The 27,946-nt window shown below is 27.4% G+C and overlaps 1 protein-coding gene across 1 annotated transcript; it reads right to left on the bottom strand.

Annotated features, from left to right (window-relative positions):
- Positions 1–1,898: 1,898 nt before the first annotated feature.
- On the bottom strand, positions 1,899–8,494 carry LOC130981522 (cytokinin hydroxylase). The gene is made up of 4 exons (XM_057905110.1): positions 8,198–8,494; positions 7,660–7,889; positions 4,892–5,512; positions 1,899–2,330 (listed from the first exon to the last, which is right to left on the bottom strand). Exons 1-4 carry the CDS (start codon positions 8,469–8,471, stop codon positions 1,899–1,901), a joined length of 1,557 nt encoding a protein of 518 aa, XP_057761093.1. The 5' UTR covers positions 8,472–8,494.
- Positions 8,495–27,946: the final 19,452 nt, after the last annotated feature.

Below are 27,946 nucleotides of genomic sequence, written 5' to 3'. Positions count from 1 at the left end.
ATACCCTTCAACAGTAACATATAAAGCCATTGATTAGTATAGTAAAATAGCATTTTTTGGTGATGTTTTTTTTTTTTACTGTTTTTATAAGAAAAAATTGAATGTCGTCAGTAGTATACTTAGTGACAATTTTAGAAAACTATCGATAAAAGCGTCGTTAAATAGTTTGTGACAATTTTAAAAGTATCAAATTGTCATAAATCTGCAATAATTATTAGAGTGATTTTTTTTATTATATTTAGCGACAGTTTAAAATTATCGTTAAATTATTAATTTTTGTTTACATTTTTTTACTATATTATTGAACGATAGTCGTCTTTAAACCATTACAATTTTTTAGAGTATAATTTTAAATGTTTTAAATTGCTGTTAATATTATTCTCTATTATATTGATAAATTTTTTAATTTTAAACTAAATAAACTCATTTCTCAAATAAAACTTTTCTACATTTACATAATCAAATATATCTAACTATTATTCACCATATTCATAATTTATGTATCTAGAGAGAGTGTCAAGATAATAAATTAAAGCACAAGTGAACTAAAAGCTCTATTACCTACATTAAAATATAGTCCCACCATATATATAGTGTTGATGAGTGAAATTAAAACAAATTAAACCCCAATAATGTAAAACTTTGCAGCATCCTGCTACAATCGAAATATTCAACTATAAGTCATCATGTCACTCAAAATATTTAACTCATCAGAATATTCCAAATGATGTAACTTTTATTTGTTATGGCACGGAGTGTTGGGTAGTCAAAGGAGAACACGAAATAAGCTGAGTGTGGCAGAGATGAAGATGTTGAGATGGATGAGTGGTCATACGCGATTGGATAAAATAAGGAACGAAGATATAAGAGAGAGAGTTGGAATAGCACCCATTGTGAAAAATATGGTTGAATCGCGTCTCAGGTGGTTTGGACATGTGAGAAGAAGACCGATAGAACACTCAATCAGGAGGATAGATGAGATGGAAGATGAACAAAGGGCGAAAGGCAGAGGAAGACTTAAGAAGACCATCCATACCATAAGGTGGTCAAACAAGATCTACATATAAACGGTCTCTCTATAGATATGATACATGACAGAGTACAATGACATCATTTGATTCATGTAGCCACCTCACCTAATGGGACAAGATTTTGTTGTTATTGTTGTTGTTTTTATGTAACTTTTATTTGTGAAGAGTGTGATGTACAATTATTTATCCTCTTTTTTATTTAACAGTTCAATATTATCCAATTATATATAATATATATGGAGTGCCGGAATATTTCTGTCTATGAGCTAGCTTCAACCCCTTTCTAGATCTATCATTATCATCTATCAAAATTAATTGTTTAACTATTAGTTTTATCGCTTATTATTTTTTTTACTAAACAAAATCCACATCCGCTCATCATCCTCCTAAATTATTGTATATAATTAATGACAAAGATATATCTTTTGTACAATAATACTAAGAAAATAATATCTAAAATTATCTTATATAATATAACATTTATAATTTCATATCTATAATATTTATAATTATATATCTATTTAATCGTTTTTATTACCAGTGATTGAACTGGATATGATAAATACTTACTTTATTTTTATATTGTAGAAAGACAGACACACAAAGTTACAAACTATATATATCGTTACAACATCAACAATAATTTGTGGCAGTTTGTTTTCTATGTAGTGACGGTTTAATGGCGTTTGACTATACAATTACCAAACTGCCTTAAAAACCGTCGCAAAATCATTTGATAGTTTACAAAACCACCTCTAAATGGCTGCCACAATCTATCACTTGTGTGTTGTAGTGTATAGCACCACACTATATATACCACTTTCTATAGGAAGAACCTAAAATAGTAACAATTGATGGATTAATTAACTAAATTAGGGTTTCAACTATGAGAGGAATTCCATGAGTAGGCCTAAGGGAGAGCATGATAGAAGGTTCATGTTGATAACTTTGTGAGAGTTTGAACCTAAACCTAGAGAGAATTAGGGTTAACACAATCTTATACTCCATGAATGACAAGCTCCTACCAACACACATTCTCCCTCCAAATCCAAATGGCAAGTACCCCATCTTGTGGTTGCATCCACCATTGACATCATCCATGAACCTCTCTGGCCTAAACTCATTCACATCATCTCCCCATAGAGTTGGATCATGATGCATTCCCACAACATCAATCCATATGTTGGTTCCACTTGGCACTGTGAAATTATTATCAACTTTAATGTCCTCTCTTACTTGCCTTTGAACATTTGGTGCTGGTGGATAAAGCCTCACAGCTTCATTCATTACCCACTTCATCTGCATGGTATATACATAACATCAATATCGGTAATTCTAGAAAGATAAAATTACCTTATTTAATTTGACATTCAAAAATTTAATGCATATGTAATATTTATAATTATATAATTTATTATTATATTTAATATTATTTAATTATTCCAGCCGTACGTCATTAAAAAATGTAAAATAAGGTGAACAATAATTAAAAAATAATAAAATATAAGATATATCTTTTAAATATATTTTTGGTTCAATAAATGTACATGTAATAATAAAGCAGAAGTATAGAGAGCCAATGGAATATCTGTACAATATGTACAATAGAGGTTTAGGGATATTCGATTCAGTAGAATATCAGATATTTATTATCCCTAATACCCGAGTGGTTATTCTGGATAATATGGGTGTATTGTGTTTGAGAAATTAGTAGTATTTTATTCTAGATATTCATTTTTTAACTCATATTAAGTTAAATAAATAGCCCATTATTGTAGACATTTTACAAATACTCCATTGACTCCGTAGCAAGATTCAATAATAAATATATCAATGCAAATAGATAACAATGTCAAAAAGTTGATATGAATAATCATGCATGCAGGATAATTTTTTATAGTGGATATATATAGTTTTTATTCTGCTTATTTTGTAGTTTATTGTAATTTTTTTTATTCATCCGTGCTTGGAAATTAATGTCTTATTTATTAATATTATTATTGAAACGTTAATCAAGACGGGACATTATCAAAGAACACCTAAGAAGAAACAAAGGAAGAATAAAAAATAGGCCTAATAATAATCTATATGAAAACTATATATAAATAAATATTTTATGTATGTGAATTGGCTAGAAAGGATAATTTTCCAAATGTTTTTCTTATCCCTAATTCTTCAGTTTAATTAGTCATGTAAAGTCAAATTCAAATATATTGTTTTTCATGCTTGCATTATCATCTTTTCTGAAATTGTTCGTGTTTATATTAAGTCGGTTAACAACATTTTTAATTTTATCATCCCATGTCTGCCTTTTATTCAGCAATGAACACGAAAACACAAACAAAAAGAATTAAGAAAGCGAAGTTGATTTTCAAAGTCAATTGGTTGACCAAGTCTCTCAAAATTGTTATACCTTGTTTGTTTCACGTTAGTAAAGTACAATAGTGGTGAACTAGTTTTCTGTGTTTTTTTAAACATTATTAAAATTATTATTTATAGTATATTAATAATAAATATTTATAATTTATCTTTATATTTAAATAAAAAATAATAAATATTTTTATAAAAATCTATATGATAGAAGATATTTTAAGAATAAAAATATATATAAATTATATTAAAAATAAAAATAAAAATTGTATATATTTTTAGAACATACGACACTCTAATAGATTTGCATAGGGTCACACAAGACACGAGCTTAAATATAATAAGGCCATGTTGAGAAAAATTGTGGGGCCTTATAAGTTTTGAATCCATTATTCTTTAAAGAATAAAGAATTAGTTTGTCGGGAACTGTATGTGTACCAATACTAGGTGTTATTAAGGTTCATTGAAGTGTGAACTTTGACCTGGTCAAATTACCTAAAAAAGTGATTCAGCTGCACCCAAAAGTGTAACTGAAACAAAGAGTTCAAATTCTTTTTGAACTACTATTAATCTTACTAGCTAAATTATTTATATCTTATTTGAATGTGAATTAACTATTAACTAAAAAAAATCAAAAATTTTATATTTGTTATTTTTTTTAAATAAATTAAATTTTAATACAACGCAAAAATGAATCTGTGTATTATTCATGTTCAAGTCTAAAAATAACATATCAAATATATTATTATTCATATATTTTTATTTAACTTTAAATTTTAAAAATATAATTCAGGACAGCACATAGATGTTTTCAGGATTTTTTGTTAAAATTAAAGAAAAATATAATTTTGACCAATTGATTAAAATAAGACGAAATAAAATATTAAAAAAAATTCAAATGTTAGGAAAAAAATTATTTAGAATTAATCCAAGCCTTAAAAGCTAAAACATACTTTACTTTTGTGGGATTTGTTTTTATTTTGTCAAGTTATATTTCTTTTATATTGGCCTAGAAAAATAAAAAGAATAATATTAATGAAGCAAGAGTTAATGTTTTAATAATTTTAACAATTAATCTTAATTATATATATAATTGAAATCAACTACTAAAATTATTAAAATAACACTATTATTTCTAAAATATTTAATTAAAGGATAATGCTAGGGATCTAATGGCCTAAGCGTACAATATATACAATGGGCTAAATCTTTGATCCATGAATAAAAAGAACATCACATATACTATCCAGAATACCTTGACCTTTCGAATCTAGAACTCTAATACCATGTCATAAATTCACTCATCCCAAAAACATAACCTGACACGATAAGGTAACACTAATGATCATATATCTAATACTTTCTAAACCTCTATTGTGCACATTGTACGCTTAAGGCATTGGCTTCCTATACTTTCTCTTAATTAAAACTTTTCCCATATTATCATATATACAAGATTTATTGATGAAGCGAGAGTAAGAGTATATTACCTTTTTCAAGCCAGAAAGGGCATTAGTGTCAATCTCTCTATTATCACCCACCACTTCTCTTATCTCATCTCTTAATTGGATTTGCCAATCTTCATGAACAGCTAATAAAAACAAAGTCCAAGAAATAGCCAATGCTGTTGTTTCATGGCCAGCAAAGAAGAAAGTCTTGCACTCATCCACAAGTTGTCTTGTGCTCAATGTCTTCCCTAATTTCCCATCAACTTTTCTATTAGCCTCAAGCAACAACCCTAGTAAATCTTCTTTTTTATCCTTTTCTTTGTTGCTTGAATTCTTTCGGTTAGTTATGACATGCAACAAGAGCTTGTCAATCTCCTTCCCTAGTTTCCATGCTTCTAGGGTTTTCTTTGTGTTGAACCATTTGCCAAATGGGACACCAACATATCTTGTTGTCTTGAAAAGTATCATTTGTAATTCTCTTAACTTTTCACATATTTCCCTTGCTTTTTGGTCTTTCATGCCAAAGCTTGTTGTTGCTATGATCTCTCCTGCTGTCGCTATGATCTCCTTCTCGACGTCGATTTCGCGGTTGCCGGAGTTAATTTGGGTAATCCACCTCTCCATCATTTGCTCTGTGGACTCCTTCATCATGCTTGCCATTGCCTAATAACATCACATTATACAAGATATGTTAGTTTCCATTATATAATAACATTCTTAATTAACCCTTATGGTAAAAAAAATCATGCCTAGAAGAATAAAAAATTATATATTAATTATAGTGTTTATGGTATTTTTAAAAGTGTTGTTAAAATTAAAATAATTTTTTTATTGTTAAATAATATTTTTATAAAAGTATTACTTAAAAAAAGTGTTACTAAAATATAGAAAAAAATGTTATAATTACCATAGTCATTATAGCATAATCATACTAAAATTCATCAGATATATTATTAGTCCAATTAGTATTTTAGAACAATTAATATCAATATATTCCTGAAAGTAGTTTTGTTGACATCAATTTAAATCTATTATATTTGAATTTAACATCAATTTCATTAATTTTGTCAAATAATTATCAATTTTCATAAGATTTTGCTACTTATTAGCTTGATACGTTAATTATTACACCTATGTTGATTAATTTTCTTCCTTAATCCATAAAGGATTGGAAAACAATTATTCTAATTCAAATTGAAATTAGAATGTGGTTGGAAAACAATATTAACTTAAAAACAAAATTTTCTCATTCAGATCTTATTAATTTAAATTTTATATAGATATGTTATCATGATCCGACATTCCCTTCTTGCATCTTTTGACAAAAATAAAGTTAGGAAGCAACTATGATCATCAACATAGGAAATCATTATTGAATGTTAAAAACAAGATTGCCCACTAATTGATGTTCATGACTAATATAACAATAATGTTTGAGACAATAAAAAAACCAGTTTAAATAATCTAAAATTATTTTATTTAATATTTATTAATTACAATTAAAATAAACATATAATTTTAAATATAATAAATATGTAATTATAAATATTAAATTAAATAAAATAATTTTAGTTATTGTCTTTCTATACAACAAAATAAAAACTATGAAGGGAAAAAAAATTCTATAATAATCTTGCTTGATCGATGCTTATGTCACTCATGATATCATCAATGAAGATACTTTACTTTTATTTATTGTAATATTCAATTAGACAGGGATAATTATTTTCGATTAATCAACTCTTGATGGAGTTTTATGGCGGGCCATGTCTAGAAACTTTCTACAAAGTGCTTCAATTTAGAGGGAAAGGAGTTGATAAATTTGAACCCCCAATAAGACTATATTTCCATATTTAGTACCTAAAAACCATGTACTCTTTTTAGATCACATAGCCACAAACCATTATTCAAAAATATATGCATGCTTTTCAAAAATCACCATAATGAATCATGATGCCTTGTGTAGACAAATTTTAATTTGCTAGGTTGCCACAATGGTCAAAACATAAGGTTGAAATTAAATATGGTGCAACCATTGCAATTCAAAATTACTACTTATTATTTACGGTTTAGCTTTTAGATTGAGTTTAAAAGAATGATCATTTCAAGATGTCTTTCTTAATAATATATCAACCTAAAAAACGTAATTATAGATTGTCATACCTCTAAGAAAGAATTTTTAAGTTGATCACTGTTGAGAGTTAGACCGTAATATTATTACAAAAAAAATAGATTAATACATATAAAAATATTATGTATACACAAAAAATTAATCGCTAAATCAACTATTATATATTTATGTATAATATATATGTCTTTTTTAACTTACTTTTTAATGTGTGTTTTGTATTTTAATATATATTTTAAATAAATAAGTAATTTGATAAGTAATTTTTTTACGTACGTATAATATAGTTGTAGTACATAATATATAAACAGTAATGTTATGGAATCAGCATATTTTATAATTTATAGTCATCAATTAGTTATTATTAATATTTTTAAAGTAAAAATTCAGATACAGTTGACTTCACGTGAAGTTGATAATTGAGGGTTGTTAAATGATTTGACTGATTTAACTAAATTTTCATCTAACGACTCTCAGCAATCAACTTCACGTAAAGTTGACTGCATATAAAGTTTCACCTATTTTTAATAATGTAAAATTATATCTAACGATGTAAAATTACACAATTTTTTTCGCTAATTAAATGTTGACTAAATTTTAATAAAAGTGCTGAACTCTTAAACTTTCTTATATATAAATTCTTAGGTATAGCTAGAGAGTTAGAGAAGAATAGGAAGCAAACCTTCAAGTTAATGGGAGAGAATGAAGGGGCGACAACATGGCGGTGATGAAACCATTCATTTCCTTCAACCATAATTAAACCATTCCCAAACATGGGTTTTCTATCATTTTTAAATACATTCGGTTTTCCCCATTTTTTTGCTACAACCTCTGAGGACATTTTCTTCAAGAACTCAGGCTCCGCAATGTACAAAAATGGTTCTGTACCCAGCCAATAGATAAACACCTTCCCTGTAAAATTAAAACAACAAAACATGAATATTATTCTTGCATGCAATTAGGGTTCTACGTAAAAGAAAAACAAATTAGTTTAACATGTACTATAATCTAGCTCTTAAGTAAGAGATTATCATATTATTTGGTGTGACCTATAAAACTTATGTGTTTAATTTGTGTCCATAAAATTGATGGAATAATTAATAATATAAGTTAAATAAGACAAATCATATATAAAAGCTTATAATAATAATAATAAGAAGAAGAAGAAAGAATATTATTCTATATATATATGCATGTATCTAGGAAGCTTAATTACTTACCATGAGAATTCTGCCACCGAGAAAAGTAGGGGAACACGGTGGCGTGTATATCATGGGTGGTGGTTGATGAGTTTAAAGTAGAAGAAGAATTGAGTCTATTAGTGTTCTTCTTTTTAATCTCTTGAATGTTTCCAAGTGGGAAACTTGGGAGTGGCCCTCCAAACCCACATGTTTTGAGTTTTTGATGTGTTTTGAAGGGTGAAACCCACCATGAAAAGCTTAATTTCAAGATTGCCAAGGCAAGTGCACCATATAGTAGCACTAAAATCTCCATAATCTCCCTCTCTTTTAGGTTATTTGAAATTCTTTAATTTAATAAAGATTCTAAAGAGTGTATGTATGTGTTGGTTATTATGGCAAAGCATAGTGAGAAATGGGGTAGTATTTATAGGGAAACATATTGAGGGTTAGACATATGAAATTTAATTTGATTATGACTTAAGAAGAGAATAGTGCGGTTATGTTTGAATGTTTTCGATGTTGCTCTATTAAACCTTTTTGGACTCATCGTTGTGTTTCTCAATCTTTTCGTTTTTGATTTGGACAGTCCTAATTTCCACTTTCCCATTGGTTTTTAATTTGGTCGGAATAATCTATAATACATATAATTCAAACATACATACCACGTCTATATATTTTTATTTCTTTTTTAATTTTTCTTATCTTAATCATTTTATTTCTAGATCGTAGTATTATTTGTGTGTTTTTTTATACTCAATATTTATGAAGATACACTTTTGTGAAAAAAATATATAAACTTTTTTCAGCATCGAATTAATATCACCTTTGTTCTTCTTCTCTACTTTTGTTCAACTTTAATAATTATACTCAAGCTAAGTTAGAAAAAAAACTAGCTTATATTATATTTATCTTAAAATTATTTATATATCCCAAAATTTAATTTTAAATTGTTAATTAATAAAAACATATAAATGGTCATCATTTATTAAATTCTTTTTTGTTTCTTTAGGATGAAAGTATTTCTTTTTAGGTAGCAATGATTAAACTATTATAATTTTTTAATTATACAAATTCTGATACTTTATCATAAAATTATTTATCTAAAAATTTTAATAATTAAATGAAAATATATAAACAACTATATATATCAAACAATATTAATTAAATAGTTAACATGTTGATATGTAACTTATATATATATATATATATATATATAATATTTGCCAATTACACCACTACAAAAACGCAATTTTGCGGAAAATATATATTAGGGGGTTTTAAGTTTCTTTTCATATTTTTTACTCTTAATTAACAGTAATTTTTAGTTTGAAATTACAGGAATTACGGAATTATTTTCAAATTAAAATCCTATTTCTTCAAAATTTTTGTCCTCCTATATTCATAGATACTAGAAGTTTCATAAGAATCACATCAACCAGACAATAAGACACGAAACTGCATCAATTTTTTAAACCGTTGCAATACATTTTGCAAAGGTTAAAAACCGCAACAAATTAAAAAAAAAAAATGCCAATAAACCGCGCCTTTTGCAGTGTACATTCAAGACGGTAATACATAATAATAACTGCATACCATTAGTTTCTGAAATTAATCGGGAGTAAATCAGGTAAGTGATTAAGGTTATCTACTTATATATATATATATATAGGTGTAGTCTATGGTGGCCACAAGTTTTGGTGACTATGGTGGCTATGGACTTCACAAAATGATATTTTCAACTAAATAAAATGAAAAATTAAAGCACTTTTTAGTTTTATTAATAAATAATGACATGTTTATGAGTGTAAATAAAAGAAAAAATTAAATCATTTATCATATTTTTTGACAAAAAAAATTATCTATCGTTTCTTCTCGTCGTCGGAAATGAAATCGTTACCAATGCCCAAAATTTAAAAAATGATAGTATCTAAAAATACTTACATTGCATTAATTTTTTTTTCACGTTAATAAATAATTATTTATATCTTTTATTTTTAATTAAAATAAATCATTTTATTCTGCAATAAAAATTTTGAAGTCTAAAGTTACTGTTATTAATTAAATTTTAATATTAGTAAAGTGAAATTTAAAATTATTAATTACAAAAAAAAAGTATAAGTAGATAATGAAAATATTAACGCAATGTAAGTATTTTTAGATACTATCATTTTTTAAATTTTGGGCATTGATAGCGACTTCATTTTCGACGACGAAAAACCGATAGATTATTTTTTTTGTCAAGAAATATGATAAATAGTCTAATTTTTTTCTTTTATTTACACTCATAAACATGTCATTATTTATTAATAGAACTGAAACGTGCTTTAATTTTTTATTTTATTTAGTTAAAAATATCATTTTGTAAAGTTCATAGTCACCATAGGCACCAAAACTTGTGACCACCATAGACTACACCATATATATATATATATATATATATATATATATATATATGTGTGTGTGTGAAATTTGTAATTTTTTTCTGTTAGTCTTAGTATGTGTTCTATTCCCCTGTAAAGCTTAATTGAAATATCTAATTGTGGTCCTTGTCAATAATATATATTGGGTGTTCACATCGTGTACATTGTTTGTAATGGAAGTGGAATAGTGGAAAGTCAATGAAAAATCACCGTGAAAATTGTACGAAGCTGTTGGAGTGTTAACCTTAGTGTTAACGGCGACTAACGAACACTGAACAACTTACATCTAGATAGTTCCAGCTGCACCAAAGACAACAACAATAATCAGTCTATGTTGGTTTCAATCTTAGCAATCCTTTATATGTAGCAGCACACACATACATATATAATCAATTCATATGAGCAAAGATTATTGTAAATCGCCACAAATAAATTTACTATTTAATAGCAGTTATACCGGTGGTTATTGAAAATTGTTGCAAATCTATTTTGTCACATTTCAAAGTGTGACAATATATCAAACATCACTGAATCACTTAGTTGGTAAATTAAATCTGTCACAAAATTCTTTGAAAATTGTCATTATTAGTTGTTATTGGTGTAGTTCTCAATTTTCACTATATTCATATACTTTAAACGCAGGTAACCCACGTCAATTCACGAGGTTTTTTAAAACTGCCGGTAAGATATACGCGAAATACGTGCAGGATCATCATTAAAACCATCATATTTGCCGACTATTGATGAACAGATCGGATTAACCAACTAAAATTAGCCTCAGTCATTATATATTGAACCGAAGCACAAATCTCAGTAACGGTCGGACAATAATAAAAAATCATAGCAAACTCCGTTACTGCTTGGACTAAAAAGCAAGTAAGTGTAATTCCTACTAAATAATAGAATATATTGACATGAACAGGGACATAAGACACTCTAAAGTTTGGGAAGAAAGCACTACTCAAATTTACAAGTATCAATTTCGTTCCTATCTATTCGGGTTGAATTTTTAGCGAGCGAAATGGCGTTGAATTTAGGTAATATCCTTCTTTATATATATATATATATATATATATATATATATATATATATATATATATATATATATGTTTTGTTTTAATTTGAGTTAATTTAACCCAATAAGAGTTAATATCTTAACTAAAGTAGGGTTATTTTGTAATTAAATATTTTTTAAGATGGATGATTATATAATTTTTGTAAATATTAAAAAATAAATTTATATATTTTTTATCAAATCAGTATTAATTTGATTCGTTCCACCCTTCCATTGAGGAATACCTCCCTTGGTGAGTGAAGAACATTTCCTCTCTTCCACTGTTCTTTTCTACTCAAATTTGTTCCTGCTAAGCTTTGCCTTTGCCTTTTTAATTTTTTCATTTTAGTTATTTTAGAAAATTTATACATGTATTTAACTGGAACGCAATTTATGCACCTTCAATAGTAGATTTTCAGTTAAACAAGTTTTATGGATAGAACTAGATATTTGACCTCTATATGGTGCAAAGACTCACATTTTTTTAGAGAACTTCCCTGCTTAGATATATTGTGAGATTGAGAGGCTATGATTCACTGGTTGTTTTTTTTTTCTCTTTGTTTTTTTTCTTTTGTAAGATAGGTCTGTTATCCTCCCATCTTGTGACATTCTCCCCATATTAATGATACATTTCTTTCCAAATCTGATATAATTTCTTATCACAAATGCTTACAGTTCTGAAATATGACAAGGTAAGAGTGGACCAGAAAGTTGAAATTTGCGAACCTAAATTGGTAGGATTCATTGAAACTAGACATCAAATATTCACTTATTGAAAGTAGAGCAAGTTCTAGAATTGATCTTGCTGCTTCTACTGCATCAACTAATACTTTCCCTGAATTAGGGTTTTTTGGAAGCATGATTTGAGGAAGAAGCAAAGATTTTGTTTTTAATATTGTAGTAAATGATACAATTACTCATTTTGGACTATAATTTAATTTTAAAATAGTTTAATCATAGTTAACATAACAACCAAACAAAGAGTAATTTACCTATATATATATATATGAAATAATTAGTAAATTAATTAATAATATTATATTTTTTAATTTTTATTTTAATTGATGTTATATATATAATAATGATTATATAGATTTTAAATAATTATAAAAATGAGTACGGACAAAAATAAGTTAGAATTCACATTTTACCATTCACATATAAAAGTAAGATAAATTTTATATAAATTATTATAGGACGGAATAATATTAAATAATACATAATTCACCATATCCGCTCCATTATCAACCAGACAAAGAGAAAACAAAAAATTTGAAGAATTATTTATTTTTTTGGGTGCGGCTCGTTAATAACTATCACTCTATCAGTTTATAAAATAACAATTTTTTTTGTAAAGACAGCGTAAATCTGTAATAATTTGAAAAGGCACGAACGACAGTAATTCACTTTATTTGTTGCGGGACATCGCAATTCATTCATTCAATCAATCACATATATCATAATATTTTATAGTCCATTATTGCAGTACACTTTTGAAGCACTCACCATCACAAAATAAAGCAATCCATGCAGATTGCAACAAGCTTTCTCAAGTATATATGAACAATGATATTATTAGTATTTTGTCCCTTCATATACGCTGCTACAAAGACTATTAGTGCTTTATTTACTACTCATCATCAAAGGGGTTAGATTATGAACTAGTTATGAACAAACTACTATTTTAGTTTCTAAAACATTTAATTTTTAATAAAAAAATTTGAAAAAAAAATGTCATTTTAGTTTTCTAATTAGAGTCATCTGATTAATACATAATTCTGTTAATATTTTTATAATTAATGGATGATTTATATATTTGATTCATTTTTTTTGTGAAAATATTTGTATTGTTATTTAGAACATAAATAAAAAAGAACAAATTTTCATATGTATGTAAATCTCTTTTTCAATTTTTTTTTTGTTAGAAACAAGAGACTAAATTGGATAAAGAATTTGTGTATTATTGAGTGTATTCAAGTTGTCTTCGGTAATGTTCTAAAAACTTATTTGAACTGGCCAGTTAAACCGATTAAATCGTGAACTGATGAGAATTACGGTTTGGTTAGATACCAAAACCTCAAAAATTAAAAACCAGAGTTGAACTTTTAAATCGGTCAGTAACCAATCGGTCAAATCGAACTAAGACCCGACCGGTTTTCTTAATTTGCCCAAACCACACCAAAACGCAGCCGTTTAGCATTATGATCCCTAATCAGTAACCCTCCCAACTGTTACCAACCCTCACTCACTCCAGGTCTCCAACGGCGCACCAGCAGCACACACTCTCTCCCCCGTCCCTCTCATCACCCTCGAGCTGGACGTTCCTCTCAACGCCGAGCTCAGTCCCTCCCTTTCATTCAGCCGCCGAACTGGTCTTGACGTCGTCGCAAGGTGGAGCTTCGAAGCTCACTCGGTCTCTCACTCCTGTTCGTGCAGCTAACGTCTCAGACTCTCAGTAGTGGAAGCACAGTTGTCGGGCTCGCCTCCTGTCTCTATCGCAAAGCTCTCTTCCACCATTGTCGGCGCCATCTCTGTTACTCCGTTGCAAGCTTTGCTCCTGCCTCCATCGCTAGTTCTGTTCTATGCTTCATTGCTTCTAGCTAGCTTCTAGTTTTTTTTTTAACAATTGAATAATCTGTGAACTTGTTATGAGTTGAATAATTGTTAATTAATTTGTGAATTACCAGGTTGAATAATTATTGAATATTTGTTCTTAATTAATCTGTGAATTTTGCTGGTTTTTTTTCCTCCAACCCCCTCTTTTATCTGTTGTATTTTATTTAATTTCTTGGTGAATATATGCATGAAAATGATGACATGGAAAATCAAATCAGATTGATATCTTCTACTCTATGATCGGTAAATTATAAAACACAGAAACTGTTTGTATTGGTGGTGAAATTCTGGATATGTCGTTTCTTATAATCTTTTATGAGTTGTAATGCATCATTATAGTATTAACTTTGACTTCATCTAGTAAGGAAAGTCTGTTCTAAAAATCAAGGAGCCATTGTTCTGGGAAACAATTGTTATGTTTTCACCATATGTGAAGGCATTTTGCATTAACCATTGTGTGTTTCTGCTGAATAGTTCTTTGAATAATCAAAGTGGTTTTGATCACTAGGAGTGGAAGTAAACTAACAGTAGTATGCTTCAAAGTTTTAGAATTTTTCCTCAGTTGTAATTTCGAGAAAGCGTATTTTTTGTTTGGTTTATTTTAAAATATCAGATATCTATGTAATCATATTTATAAAACAAATATAACTAGGTTATATAATGTTAATTTTGCATGTATAGCCCTGCTTATATCATGTTATCTGGATGGAAGTCAAATTTAAGGTCATAATCTTGATTGATCATGAGTATATTAAAAAGATAGATTTTTGTGCAATTACTTTGCACATGTTCTTGAACACACTTTATAATGAAGCTTCTTCTTCTATATGTATGTAAAATTGGCCATGCACTAATGGGAAGCAACTTAGTTGAAATTCAACATGTAATAGTCGAAGAAATCAGGAAGACTTGTTGAATAATATGCTCAACAAAAGTGCCAGTTACATATCTTACAGAAGTTACAATTTGTGTACTCTAAAATTATAATTTATGTACTCTCATGCAGAGGTTACAACTGATCAGAAGTATCTGTAGTTATATTTAGTTATTATAAGAAAATAACTTCTATTAGGGTTCTATTGAACTTTTTTAATTATTATAAAACGTTTTTTGGTTGAACCTATAAACCAGTGAACTAATAACTAAAGGGTTCGATAATCGGTTCGGTTTTTAGAACTTTGGTCTTCGGAATGATACAATATAAAAGAGTATTTATAGATGCTTAGAGAATCGTAATAATAAAGACGTAATATTCTATAATAAATATTCAGATATACTAAATAATTCTAATGAATGCTAATTGATTCTAATATATTTTCAAATCCCACCTCAAACTCAAGTGTAACTTGAGTTTGAAACTTATTTAAAACAATGAAAGAAAAAAATGCATAAATTGATAGAACGAGTGCAGACGGAATTGTCGGAAGAAAGTGTTGAACTGCTGCTGTCTAAAGGAAGCACAAACGGAATTACTGCTGTCCGAAGGAACCGCAGACAGAACTGCCACTATTTGAAGGAAGTGCAGACAAAACTACCGCTATTCGAAGGATGCGCAGATGAAACTTTCACAAAGAAATACAGATGGAACTGCCACAAGAAAACACAAACAGAACTGCTGGAAGAGTGACCAACTGTCAAAAAACTGCTGAAAGATGATGAACTGCCGGAAAACTATTGAAAAAGTGACAAAGTTTAAAGAGATGACAAACTATCAGAAGGTGACAAAAAACATATGATTTCTCCAAGAGAATAAGTAAGTAGTGGATGAGCTATCGGTGAGGTAAGAAAAGTATCAAAACATTGACAAAAGAGAAGGGAAAAAATGGCAAGAAAGAAAAATATGAAACATACGGTGATTTAACCAGAATAAAAATAACTTATCGTCCTCAAAGAGGATACTATGACTCTGATACCATATTAGAAATAAGAAACTAAACTGGAGAAATGATTTGTATATTATTAAATGTATTCAAGTTGTTATTAGAATGATATAATATAAAAGGATATTTATAGGTGTTGAGAGAATTGTAATAATAAAGACGTAATATTCTATAATAAATATTCAGATATACTAAATAATTCTAATAAATGCTAATTGATTCTAATATATTCTGACATTTTTAAAATGTTTTTGCTATTCACATAAAAAATGTATTTAAATTTATTAGACTCTCTTCTTCTATAATTTAATTTTTTTTAAAAAAGTGATTTCATAACAAACTTTTAAACTTTAAATTTAAGTTCCTATGTTAAGTGAATTCAATCTCTTGCTGATTTTTTTTTTTTAAAAATTGTGAAAATACTATATATATATATATCCCAAATAATAGATAAAACAAATAAATTTCCTGAAATTTAGCCCATTTTATTGTCCCAACAATTAAGTTGTGTATTTAAAATTTAAATTTGAATAATATGGCAATTAGTTTAGAATACCATATTGAATCTTCTTAATTAAACCTTAGAAGAGAGATTCAACCCAATTTAATTTTAGTTTCTATCTTGTTAACTAGTTTATTATTATTATTATTATTATTATTATTATGGGTACTTTCTCTAACTATTTGAACTTGAATTCTTAAACCCAACAAATAGATGAGACTGTTATATATTCTGCTAGTATATATAGAAAAATAAATACAGAGAAATTCATGGTAATTTGGTACCTTGACACTTGACAAACATATATATGGTGACGGCATTTCATCACTTAGTTGAGTGCAAAGTGCACCAAATATGTTTATATTATTTTTTCTACAGAAATTTGTATTTGGTAACGGAACATGCTTAATAATAATGCAGTAGAAAAGTCAAATTTTGATCAAACTATTGTATGTAGTAATTAATTTTCTAGATACAAAGAATAACATGAAACCGATCTCAGATTACTTATCAAGATCGAATCATAATTGATATGTGTGTTTTTATTCAACATACTCACATGATGAAAATGTTGACATTAAAATTAAATGCCAATTGTTTAATTAAGCTTTAAAGCTAAAGTTATCAGTAGTGTGGTCATACCACCATCCTAGTTTGAAGTTTGTATAGAAAATGGTGGCTCATGAAATATATATATATATATAATGTGATGTGATGTGAAGTTGTTATATATGGAGCCCTAGCCCTAGCTCTTTTACTCTATTATTGTTGTTTGATTATCTTGAAACAAATTAAAGCCAATTTGTCTTTCTTTCCCACTTTAATTAACTTATTATTCATTTCCCTTATTTTCCTTTATTCCTTTAAAATACAAAATATACTTTTATAAACTCTACTACTACATACCGTTCAAGGAGAAGTAAGAACATAGATGGTGTTTTTTCTTATTAAAAAAAAAAAGAAGAAAAGAACATGTATATGTTATATAGAATAATTCACATGGTATGAATATATAGTATTCTTTAATTACTATACTATGAATAATTGTTTGTTGATAATAAATATTTAGTCCAATGATATTATTTGTCATTTTAAAATTTTATTGTAATATCAATAATTTTTATTATTTGTATTTTATTTAGTCTTATCAATACAATTATGATATTTTTATCCAAATATTATAATATTTTTCTAGGATTGTATAATATTAAAAATTCTTTTAAAAGACCGTTTTTCATGAATCGGAAGAGTATTATTTTAATATATTAATTTTATTTGGAAAAAAATTATGAAATTAATTTTTCTCAACTAATTAACATCCACTGTTCTTATCTTTCTTCCTCTCTCTTTTTCTTATTTCTCTCTTGTTATTAGCTGAAAAAATTTATTTAAATTCTTTTTTCAAGAAAAATTGGATTCATTTTTCATTTTAGTTAAACTAAATCACTACTTAACTAATTAATGATGTCTGTTGTCACTATTAGAGACATTTTGTTCTGTCTTTAAACATTGGGGTCGGGGCAAGGTTGTCATTTGAGACATATAATTGTCGGATATGTACACTCCTCAAAAGCCATAATTATTAGTAAGATGGGAGAATATATATAATATCATGCGGCGGTGACTATACATATAAAAATGAATTTATGCATACAAAAATAATAATTAAAAAGTGTTAAATAGTTCGATATTTTTTACTAAATAGCTTAACATATATAATATATGCATGTGAATATCTTATTATTATCATTATATATAATAAATAACATTTTTCAATTTTTTAATTTTTTTATTGTTTAGCGATAATTTTAACCGTCATTAAATTGTTTTTGCTATGTTAAAAAAGCGTCGCTAATTTGAGCGATGTTAATGGACATATAATAACGGTTTTGGACAATCATCAATAAAATTGTTGTACGTTATTATTAGAGAAAATACCATTCCCCTCCCCTGAGAGATGTTAAAATGACACTTTCCTCCCCTCTATTTATAAAATATACATTTTCCTCCCCTATAACCTTTAAAAAAACCCCTCTTTAATCCATTTTAAATTTTGTGTTAACTAATATTAACTTTATTCATTTTTTTTGAAAAACAAAATTATTTTTACAAAAATATCCTTTAGTAAAAAATTTTATTTTTTTGTCATTAAATTTTGCTTACTAAAATATTCTTTAATAAATTATTTTTTTATTGATTAAATTATATTTTTACTAATACAATATCCATGTAGAATTAACATTTCTCTTCTCAGATTTTCTAATACAAGTATGCATTGACTCATAACTCTTGATCATAAAAGCAATACCATCTGGAGAAGGAGAAGCATGAATCCTCCAAGGACAACCTTCAGAAGCACAAATGGCAGTCGCTCTTTCTTTCTCATTTTTCACTCTTATTATATCAAAATTCTCTTGAATTATGTAATCTCTCAATACACTCCTGAACTCATGTACGTCAACAAATATCATAAACTTTTCTAGACTAATTTTTTCATTATCTTCAACATCAAATCTTTTCATTATCTCACCTTCATTCTCTATGTTAACTTCTACTTCACTTTCTTCCTCTGAAGTGTAGTCATCCTCATTCCACTCCTCATCATCCAAATAACTCTCTACGCATTGATCCTTATTAACATCATATTCTTCATCACTATCGGTAAATAATTGTTCAATAGGGGTTCAGTTCCATCGTACTCATTAACACTAGATATAGCTTCAATATTGGTAGACATTTTCCTAATATGAAAAAAATTGGCGTAATTAATAATGAATAACTATAACAGAAACGACGAAGAAAAGGATTTAGGGATAGCAAAAATGAAGGGTTTAGGGATATATCCAGAATTGCCAATGATATGAATTTTTTTTGTAAATTAATTGAGTTTGAGAAAAGGATGTCAAACCTTATTACTTGAATTGATAATAACGGCGATGATTACACAAAGCTATGCAGCAATGGCAGCACCTAAGTAGCGATGGCAGAGACAACCAAAGGAAATTGAAGAGATTGAAAGAGAAATAGCACTGGAATGCGACTGTGAGGGAATTGGAATCCTAACTCAGAAATTGAGTTTAGTTAGTAAATAAATATAAAAGGATAGTATGGTAAATTAGAATATTAATTTTATTGAATAAAATATTTAATTTTTTTAAATGAAATATTCTGTTAACATTTTTAACTAAATGGATTAAACTGTACATTTTACAAATAGAGGGGAGGGGAGTGTCATTTTAGTATCTCTCAGGGGAGGAAAGTGTTATTTTCCCTTATTATTATTATTATTATTATTATTATTATTTTTGTAATGGTTATGGAAGTATAAAATAATCATTGCTGATTTGTAACATAATTCAATATACACTAAGAAAATAAATTACAATAACTTTAACACAACAAACGGTAAGCAACGACAGAAGAAAAAAAATAGAAAAAAAATATAGTGGAAGAACAATTATAAATACTTACTATGGGTGTTTAGTGTTTGGGTTGGAAGAGAAAAAAATTTTGTCGAACAAAGAGATTTAAGATTCGCACTCGTAAAAGAGGGGAAGAAAAAAAGACGTTACAGAGATGGCGAACTTGAACAACAATGTGATTAACATTGTAGTGTTAACTTCTCATCTCAAAGCGGCCAATAGGGTTTTAGTCTTTTGAAAAAAAATAGAAAATAAAAAAAAGAGAAATAATATATTGCAACACTAACGGTTAAAAATTTTATGTATAAGTATCAGTATTTTTTAACAAAAATACTTAAAAATAAAAGTCACAAAATAACTATAGTTATTCATTAAATTTGGTGTAATGTATCTTTATACGAAAACATTTCATACGAGCAATTATGTACTTTATTATTACGATGAAAATTCAGGTGAAGTCGACTTCACGTGAAGTTGATATATGAGAGCCGTTAGATAAAAATTTAGTCAAATCAGTCAAATTATCTAACGGTTTTCAGGTATCAACTTCACGTAAAGTCAACTGCACCTGAATTTCCACCTATTATTATTATTATTGTTGCTGCTGCTGCTGTTGCAGCATTTCATTTCTCTCATTCAGCTAAAAAACCATGCAAAACTACTACATTCACAGAAAAATTTATCCTATATACCATGTTTGTATGCAACGTAACAAGGATCCTTGTATACACAATGCTACCACAAATTTGAAGACAGGTATTGCAAAATTATACTTTGTTTATGGAGGATTTGATTTTGGATGGTCTACACTCTACACTCGTGGGCTCCATCATATATATATCGCACTATTTTCGTGGGCAAATTAAATTAAACCCTAGTTTTGGGATAGATATTAACGGATGAAGCCATATAAACTTTCAATGCAACTTAATTTTTCTCACGTTTTTGTACATGACAAAAAGTGGGTAGCAAATTGGTTGACAAACTTTGTAAAATTTCATAAGAATTTGATTTTAAATATTATGGTACAATATAAGAATTAAATAAAATTGAGTATACGTAACCCAAATCCAAAATTTAGTTCAAAAGATAAGGATTATTTTACGCTTCATATCTTTGAGGGACATCTAACTTATTATTTAATTTGTGGTCGTGAAGGACGTGTGACTTACAGAATATATACCAGCATGAATTTATTTTTATTTCTTAAGAATATGACCAAGTATTACCAATTGAGTCCACTATACTAGTTTTGTCTTTTTAAATAAGAGTAAAGTATCTTTTTTGTACCCAATATTTGGGGTAAATCCTATTTGTGTTCCTAACGTTTAAATTGTCCTATTTGTATCCCTAACGTTTGTAAAAGTAATTTAATGTTATCCTGCCGTCAATTACACATCATGAATGCTTTAATTAGTTTGAGTTTTAAAAATCTCTTCTTGAAATTAGAATACAAATGTCTGGGATAGAATGAATGATCCACTCCGAAAAATAGCTCATCAAAAGTTGAAACTAATTCCTACAACATTTACATAATTCACTTTTTTAGGGACATAATTAAATCTAAACACAAATAGTAGATATAATATTAAAATCGAACACATCTAAGTGAGACCTAATTGAGAATGAATACATCCAAGTGAAAATAATTGAAAAATATAATCTGATTTATTAGTATAATTGATAGTAGGATAACATTGAATCACTTTTATAAACGTTAGGGATACAAATAGGACGATTTAAACGTTAGGAACACAAATAAAACTTATCCCAAACATTGGGGACAAAAACTATATTTTACTCTTTAAAAAATTATCATGTACTAATTAGCTAGCTAGAAGCACCATAGACCATATAAATAAATTTTAAAAGTATCTAAATGAATTCATTTTCCAAAAATAGAAAAAAATATCCAAAAAAGTTTTTTCTTGAAATTTGATTATTTAACAATAATGTAAAAAAAAAACAGCAACTTGTAATAAAAAAAATACATAAAACCTAATTTTTATACACGATCAGTATATTTTTTTTTATATATATAATCAATCATATATTTAAGGATGATAATAGGACAAAATTTTGAACCATCCAATCTCATCTTACTTTATCCTATATAAAATCTGCCTTATTACTACCTGCAAGTAGTAAAAACTCCACCTTAACCTATATAAAATCAGATGAGGTAGGTATTCGCAATTACAAGTTGTAGTGTCATTTTTATGTATATTGTCACATGACTCACCACAATAAAAATAATTAATTTTTAAACTTATTTCTTGAAATCATCTAAACACATAATAATTCAATTTGATGACAATTTAAAATTTTTTTTATTCTATTAATGTATTAAAATTAAACTAACGTCCAGTTTGGATAAACAACTTAATTAAACTACTTTTGAAAAAAATAGCTTAAACAATAAATAATTATATTAAAAGTAGCTTATAAATAAGTTATTTTGTATTCGAATTTTTAGTTTTAAAATACTTATTTTATAAAAATGTGATCAAAAGTAGTAGCATTATGAGAGAAGTAATTTTTTTAACTTCTCTATAAGTTCATAAATAACTTCTTAGAAAGCTACAATTTAGTTTTGGAAATTGCACCAAATATTAATACTACTACTTTTTATAAGTCAAAAGTTCAAAAAAATTACTTTTGAAACTTCTCAAACAGACCCTAAATATACTTGTATATAAATTTTTTTATCTACTAACAGGGACGGATCCAGAAATGTTATTATAAGGTTCAATAACACATATAATATTAAAAATTATGTAAAAAATTATATAATATAAGATGTATTACAAAAGTATACCGATAGAGAATATATTTTAAAATATAAAAAATATGAGTGTACTTTTTACTAATAAAATTGTCGATTCTTCGTATCATAAAATTCATCGATAATAGAAATTGTGTCAAATTTTTCAGCAATTTTCTTTTAAATATGATTAAAAGACAATTAGCAACAAATTCATCTTTTATTTTGTTTCTGAATTATTTTTCATAATATTTATAGTTGAAAAAGATCTTTTAGTTGTAGTAGTTGAAACATAGAGAATTAATACCAAATGAATAAAAAAAATTGTCATAAAAAAAAAAGAATTCACTTGATAAGATTTGAAAATTTTTATTTAACTAAAAAATATTAATAATAATATCTTTTTAAAATTTTTTAATATTATTACTTATTTTTTAGATATTAAAAATTATTAATATTTAAATTAGGCTAGACTTATTTATATTAAATTAAATACTAAATATTTTTTTAAAAAATTAGATTTTACATAATAATTTATTATTATTAATTTTTTTATAAAAAAGTTAGGGGATTGAGGTCTCCATTCGCCTCCCCTCGGTCCGTCCCTGTCTACTAAATACAAAACATTAATCTATATATTTTTTTAAATAATTTTCAATAAATAAAGAAATATTATTAAATAAGCCCCTGATATGTGTGCTTCAAAACTAAGTATAACCACTAATTATGGATTTGTATTGAAGAGAGGCTCTCATCTTATCCTTAGAAGATCGAAATCTCTGGTTTAGTTAAAAGGAAAGTCCTCCACATGTCACTAGTGATAAGGAACCGTTTCTTATGCGCCTATTGTATCTGATCTACTCAGAATTAGAAACATTACAAACGTGCTAATTTTTTCCTCCACATGTGTTATGTATTCTTTTTATAACACATGCAAAACATTGCATTCCCACTTGAGTAATAATAATTGATTCGTTCGAACAGGGGTGGCTGAGTTATAGCGGTTCCGAACAATATATCGTTGAGGAGAGAAAGCTATATGTGGACTTGGACTGAATACCGCTATGAAAATATTCGCAAAACATATTCCGACGCTCAAGTTAATAAAAAAATTTAATGAATGTGTTAAGTTAATATAAAACTGAAAGTAGAACTTGATCCTTAATTAAAGTTGTGTACTCGACTTTATAGATGATGTTTTGTCCGTTGTGTGAATAGGTCCGAAATTTTGGATCAGTTATCGAATTCTGTTTGAGGCAAACAAATTTTGCTGACCACGTCTCCTTTTTCAAGTTTATCGGGTTTGACTTTATCGTTTTATTCCGAATTTTTTAGTAGCCGAAATATAGATTACGTATCAATAATATTATTATCATTTAAACTGACTTTTAATATTAAGTTAGACTTATTAATGATTAATATTAATATATTAACCGCCTCAAACTCAACCCTCTCCAAAAGCAAAAAGATTCACAGAATAACATACATCACTACTTTTCTAACTTTATCTTCTAGAACAAAGTCTCGTTACATCACTGGTAAACGACTAGTGCAGTTATATCTAACACACCTATTTATTATTGGTTGCATACAGTATTTTTTAGTTTAATAGACTAAAGATTAATTTGTTGTGAATCTAAATTTTATTTAAAAATTTGTTGTTTATCAATAAATTATCATATATATAAAACAAAATTTAAATTCTAACACTTACTTATAATTAAGTAAACAAATGGCTGATGACTTAACCAATCCAAATTGATTATACCGGACAATATAATAATTAAGAGTTCTTATTATTATATTTAGATTCATGACAATAGAAATTAAAAGGTGAGTCTTCGCTTACTCTCAAAGTAAATCTTTTTACAGGTAGAACTGAAAGTTGTTCTTGTCGTTGAGAGTCCTCTTTGGAAGGAGTAGCAAGAATCATTTGTAATGCTACTTCTGTATCTGGTCCATTTAATAATATCAAACATTAGAAACGTGCAAGTTCTCCTGAAAATTATTTTACAGATTACACAATAGACTAAAATATATATATAGCTAGTGCTATTCATATATTATTTAATTCTAGCTACTTTAATTTATATATTGAAAACAATAAAATATTTTACATCAAATTACTTTTATTTGTACAACCAGTAAAAGTAATACAGTTGTAAAATTTAATTCTATATATTAGATCAGAGTAGTAAAAAAAATAAATCCACACACTTAATATTTCTTGAAAACTTTAGACGGTGGTATATTGAGAGAAAGATTCCAAGATTTTGTAGTTTTTAATTATTATATCTATAAAATATCTATGTTTATTTATTTTTTTATTGAACCAATCACATATAAATGGCAATTTTTTTAAAGGTAATTATTTTATTGATAAGGATAAATTAACAGATCCTTATAATAGGAGGAATGGGTCCTAATTTGGACAGCCACAAAAGAAAAAAAAATTGAAGAAATAACCGAAAAATATTCAGACGAACTTAAATAGTAATTCACTCAGACATATAATAATACATAAATTTAATTTGTTTTGTTCTAAAGTAATGTGCTCCGAATTAATAATTAAAATTGGCTTCGAAAGATATTTTGGTTTTTATTTTATTTTTTTTAAAATAAATTAATTAAATATATATCCTTAAAAGATTTAAAATTAATTACATTAGTTTTTCCGTTATTTCTTTTATTAATAATATTAATAAAAATTGACGTGGTGGTTAAGTTATATTTTTATTTTTTTTTTGGATTGTGCAGGGACAACAAGAGCCCAAATACTATTAACAAACAAGTCATTCAACACCCTCGACTCGGAATCTAACTACACCTCCGATCCTTCGTAATCAGTTTCTACAGCTTGTCGCTCTTTCATTGCTGCTGATCCAAACTCGAACTTCTGGCCGCCTACAAATAACTTAATCCCTTCTATGAGCGGTGTTTGTAGCTGTCATTGAGAGTGAACACACACGTTCTTTTATTTTTACTGCAAATCGTTGTTGAGGGTACTTGTTTTTGCCCTTCTCCGTCATTGGAAGTCCGATTCCACAGTAGCAATTTTGCCTGTTCATCACCGGAAGTTACATTTCTAACACAAAAACCTCCACTCATTAGCCATTTTTTCCCTTGCTAATTATATTCCTCAATATTAAAACTCTATAGCCACCAACTCCATAACCATGGATGTCGTTCTCCCGTTCTCCCTTGAAATTGTCAACTTGATTTTCTTATTAAGATTAATTATTGTATATATGATCTTAGTTGCAATTAGAGCACAACAAAAACAGAAAAAAAAATCACAAAAACAAAGGCCTACCTGAATTGACGTAACGACAGGGTGGAGAAGCAGGGGAGAAGAGCGATGCTCTTGGCGATTGGGTCACGAAACCCAGCTCCTAGCTCAGCCTTCTTCTTCGATGCGTGAGCGAGAAAAGGAGAAGGCGACTGAGAGAGCGATGGAACAATGAGAATTAATCGCGTGCAGGAATGGCTTCGACCAGCGACAACGAAGGTGACGAGACCATTGTGCAACAACAGTGAGGCTTCTTTATCAGCTAGAGGTGCGAGAAGAAGAACGAATGAGAATGTTTATTCAGAAAATGAAGAATGCAAAACGACATCGTTTATTATGTTGCACTGTCATTTCACGTTTTAGGTTAATGACAGAATCAATAAATTAACAGAGAAATGAACGTGATTAAAAAAGATATTTAGAGATGAATTTGATTAATTTATTCTTTTAGAAACGAAAACAGAAATTGAAATATCTTTTGAAGACGATTTTAACTATTAATTCAATGTGCTTTCTTGCCTCTATGTGATGCGTTTACATGGCACAATACTTGCCTCTTAATTAGTTTACATTACTTTTCTTAATTTGATTTTATTTTGATATCATATAATAAGTGGATGAAACTTTTTTTTAATAGTATCCTTTAATATAGTAGATTAAAAATTAATTTATTATAAATTTAAATTTTAATTAATTAATTAATTAAGAATTTATTATTAATTAATAGATTATTATATATACAATATAAAATTTAAATTTTCAACAACTATTTGAACAGACAAAATAAACTAAACCCACTTAAATTAGTTATGAATGAGTAAAACTTAGTTAATTATTATTAAAAAATCGCTTATTCCAAAAATTTAAACCCTTAAATATGTTGTCTATATGCGCATATATAAATCGTTTTCTTATTATTTTGTGTTTCTTTTTCTTTTTCACCGAAAACCAGCTAACAGGCACTGTATACCTGAAAACAGACATATGTGAATGATAATAACTTTCAGAATATGTACTGCCAAAACTTGCCCTTGGTCTGCATACCAAATTTTGAAAACTAAGTAAGAAAAATTTGTATTATTCTCCACTTGGCCCAATTGACAAGACGAGAAAGAATCCAGTTAGTTGTGCACATCAAAAGTCGGTTTGTATGTGAAATTTGAATGCAATTTCATATAATTTAAAGAACTTCTCACATACTAGCTTGAGGACCATATAACCTATTTTCATAACAATCATAGCCGCATATTCTTTTCATTTAGCTTGTTATTAAATTAGGAATGGGGTCATTTGTGTTAGGCTCAAGGGAGGGTTGATTTACTATATAAATTAGGGTTGAAAAATAATTCATCTTATGAAAAAATATGATAAGAAAATGTATATAAATAATTATATTTTTAACATGTTTTAAATTTATATAAAATTTGTATAAAACTTTTTTTTAAATATTACTATGATGTTATGTCATAAAATTATTCTTTTTAAAGTTTAGAGTGATGACAGCAGCTATATGAATGATTGTACTTCTAATATTATTAATTGGTGTAAGCCAACTTTAATTCTTGTATCTTTAATTAGTTTTAGCTGAAATTTTTTTTTTATAAAACCAACCATTAGATTAAAAGTTTATATATGTTATAGTCTCTGTCATTAAAGAACTTTGTTAAGTAGATAATGATTTTTGTGAACAATGTGAATAATAAATTCTAAAATTGGTCTAATAAAATAAAAATATATTATCCTCCGGATAGAAAAAATTTTGATAATAAAGATAAAATATATATAACATAATAATAATTTATGTTTAGCTAACATGTATCTTAAAGGCACATAACAAGCTT

This window comes from Arachis stenosperma, chromosome 5 (assembly GCF_014773155.1).
Source record: "Arachis stenosperma cultivar V10309 chromosome 5, arast.V10309.gnm1.PFL2, whole genome shotgun sequence".
Lineage (NCBI taxonomy): Eukaryota > Viridiplantae > Streptophyta > Magnoliopsida > Fabales > Fabaceae > Arachis > Arachis stenosperma.
The sequence above is the reverse complement of the archived record's forward strand: the minus strand, read 5'-3'. Positions and strand labels throughout refer to the sequence as shown.

Bases quoted from the DNA above. Each gene is read 5' to 3' on its own strand.
- LOC130981522 (XM_057905110.1), bottom strand. From the start codon at position 8,471: ATGGAGATTTTAGTGCTACTATATGGTGCACTTGCCTTGGCAATCTTG. The intron at 7,890-8,197 runs GTAAGTAATTAA...TTAATTTTACAG, and splicing joins TCGGTGGCAGAATTCTCATG to GGAAGGTGTTTATCTATTGG. The intron at 5,513-7,659 runs GTTTGCTTCCTA...TGATGTTATTAG, and splicing joins TCTCTCCCATTAACTTGAAG to GCAATGGCAAGCATGATGAA.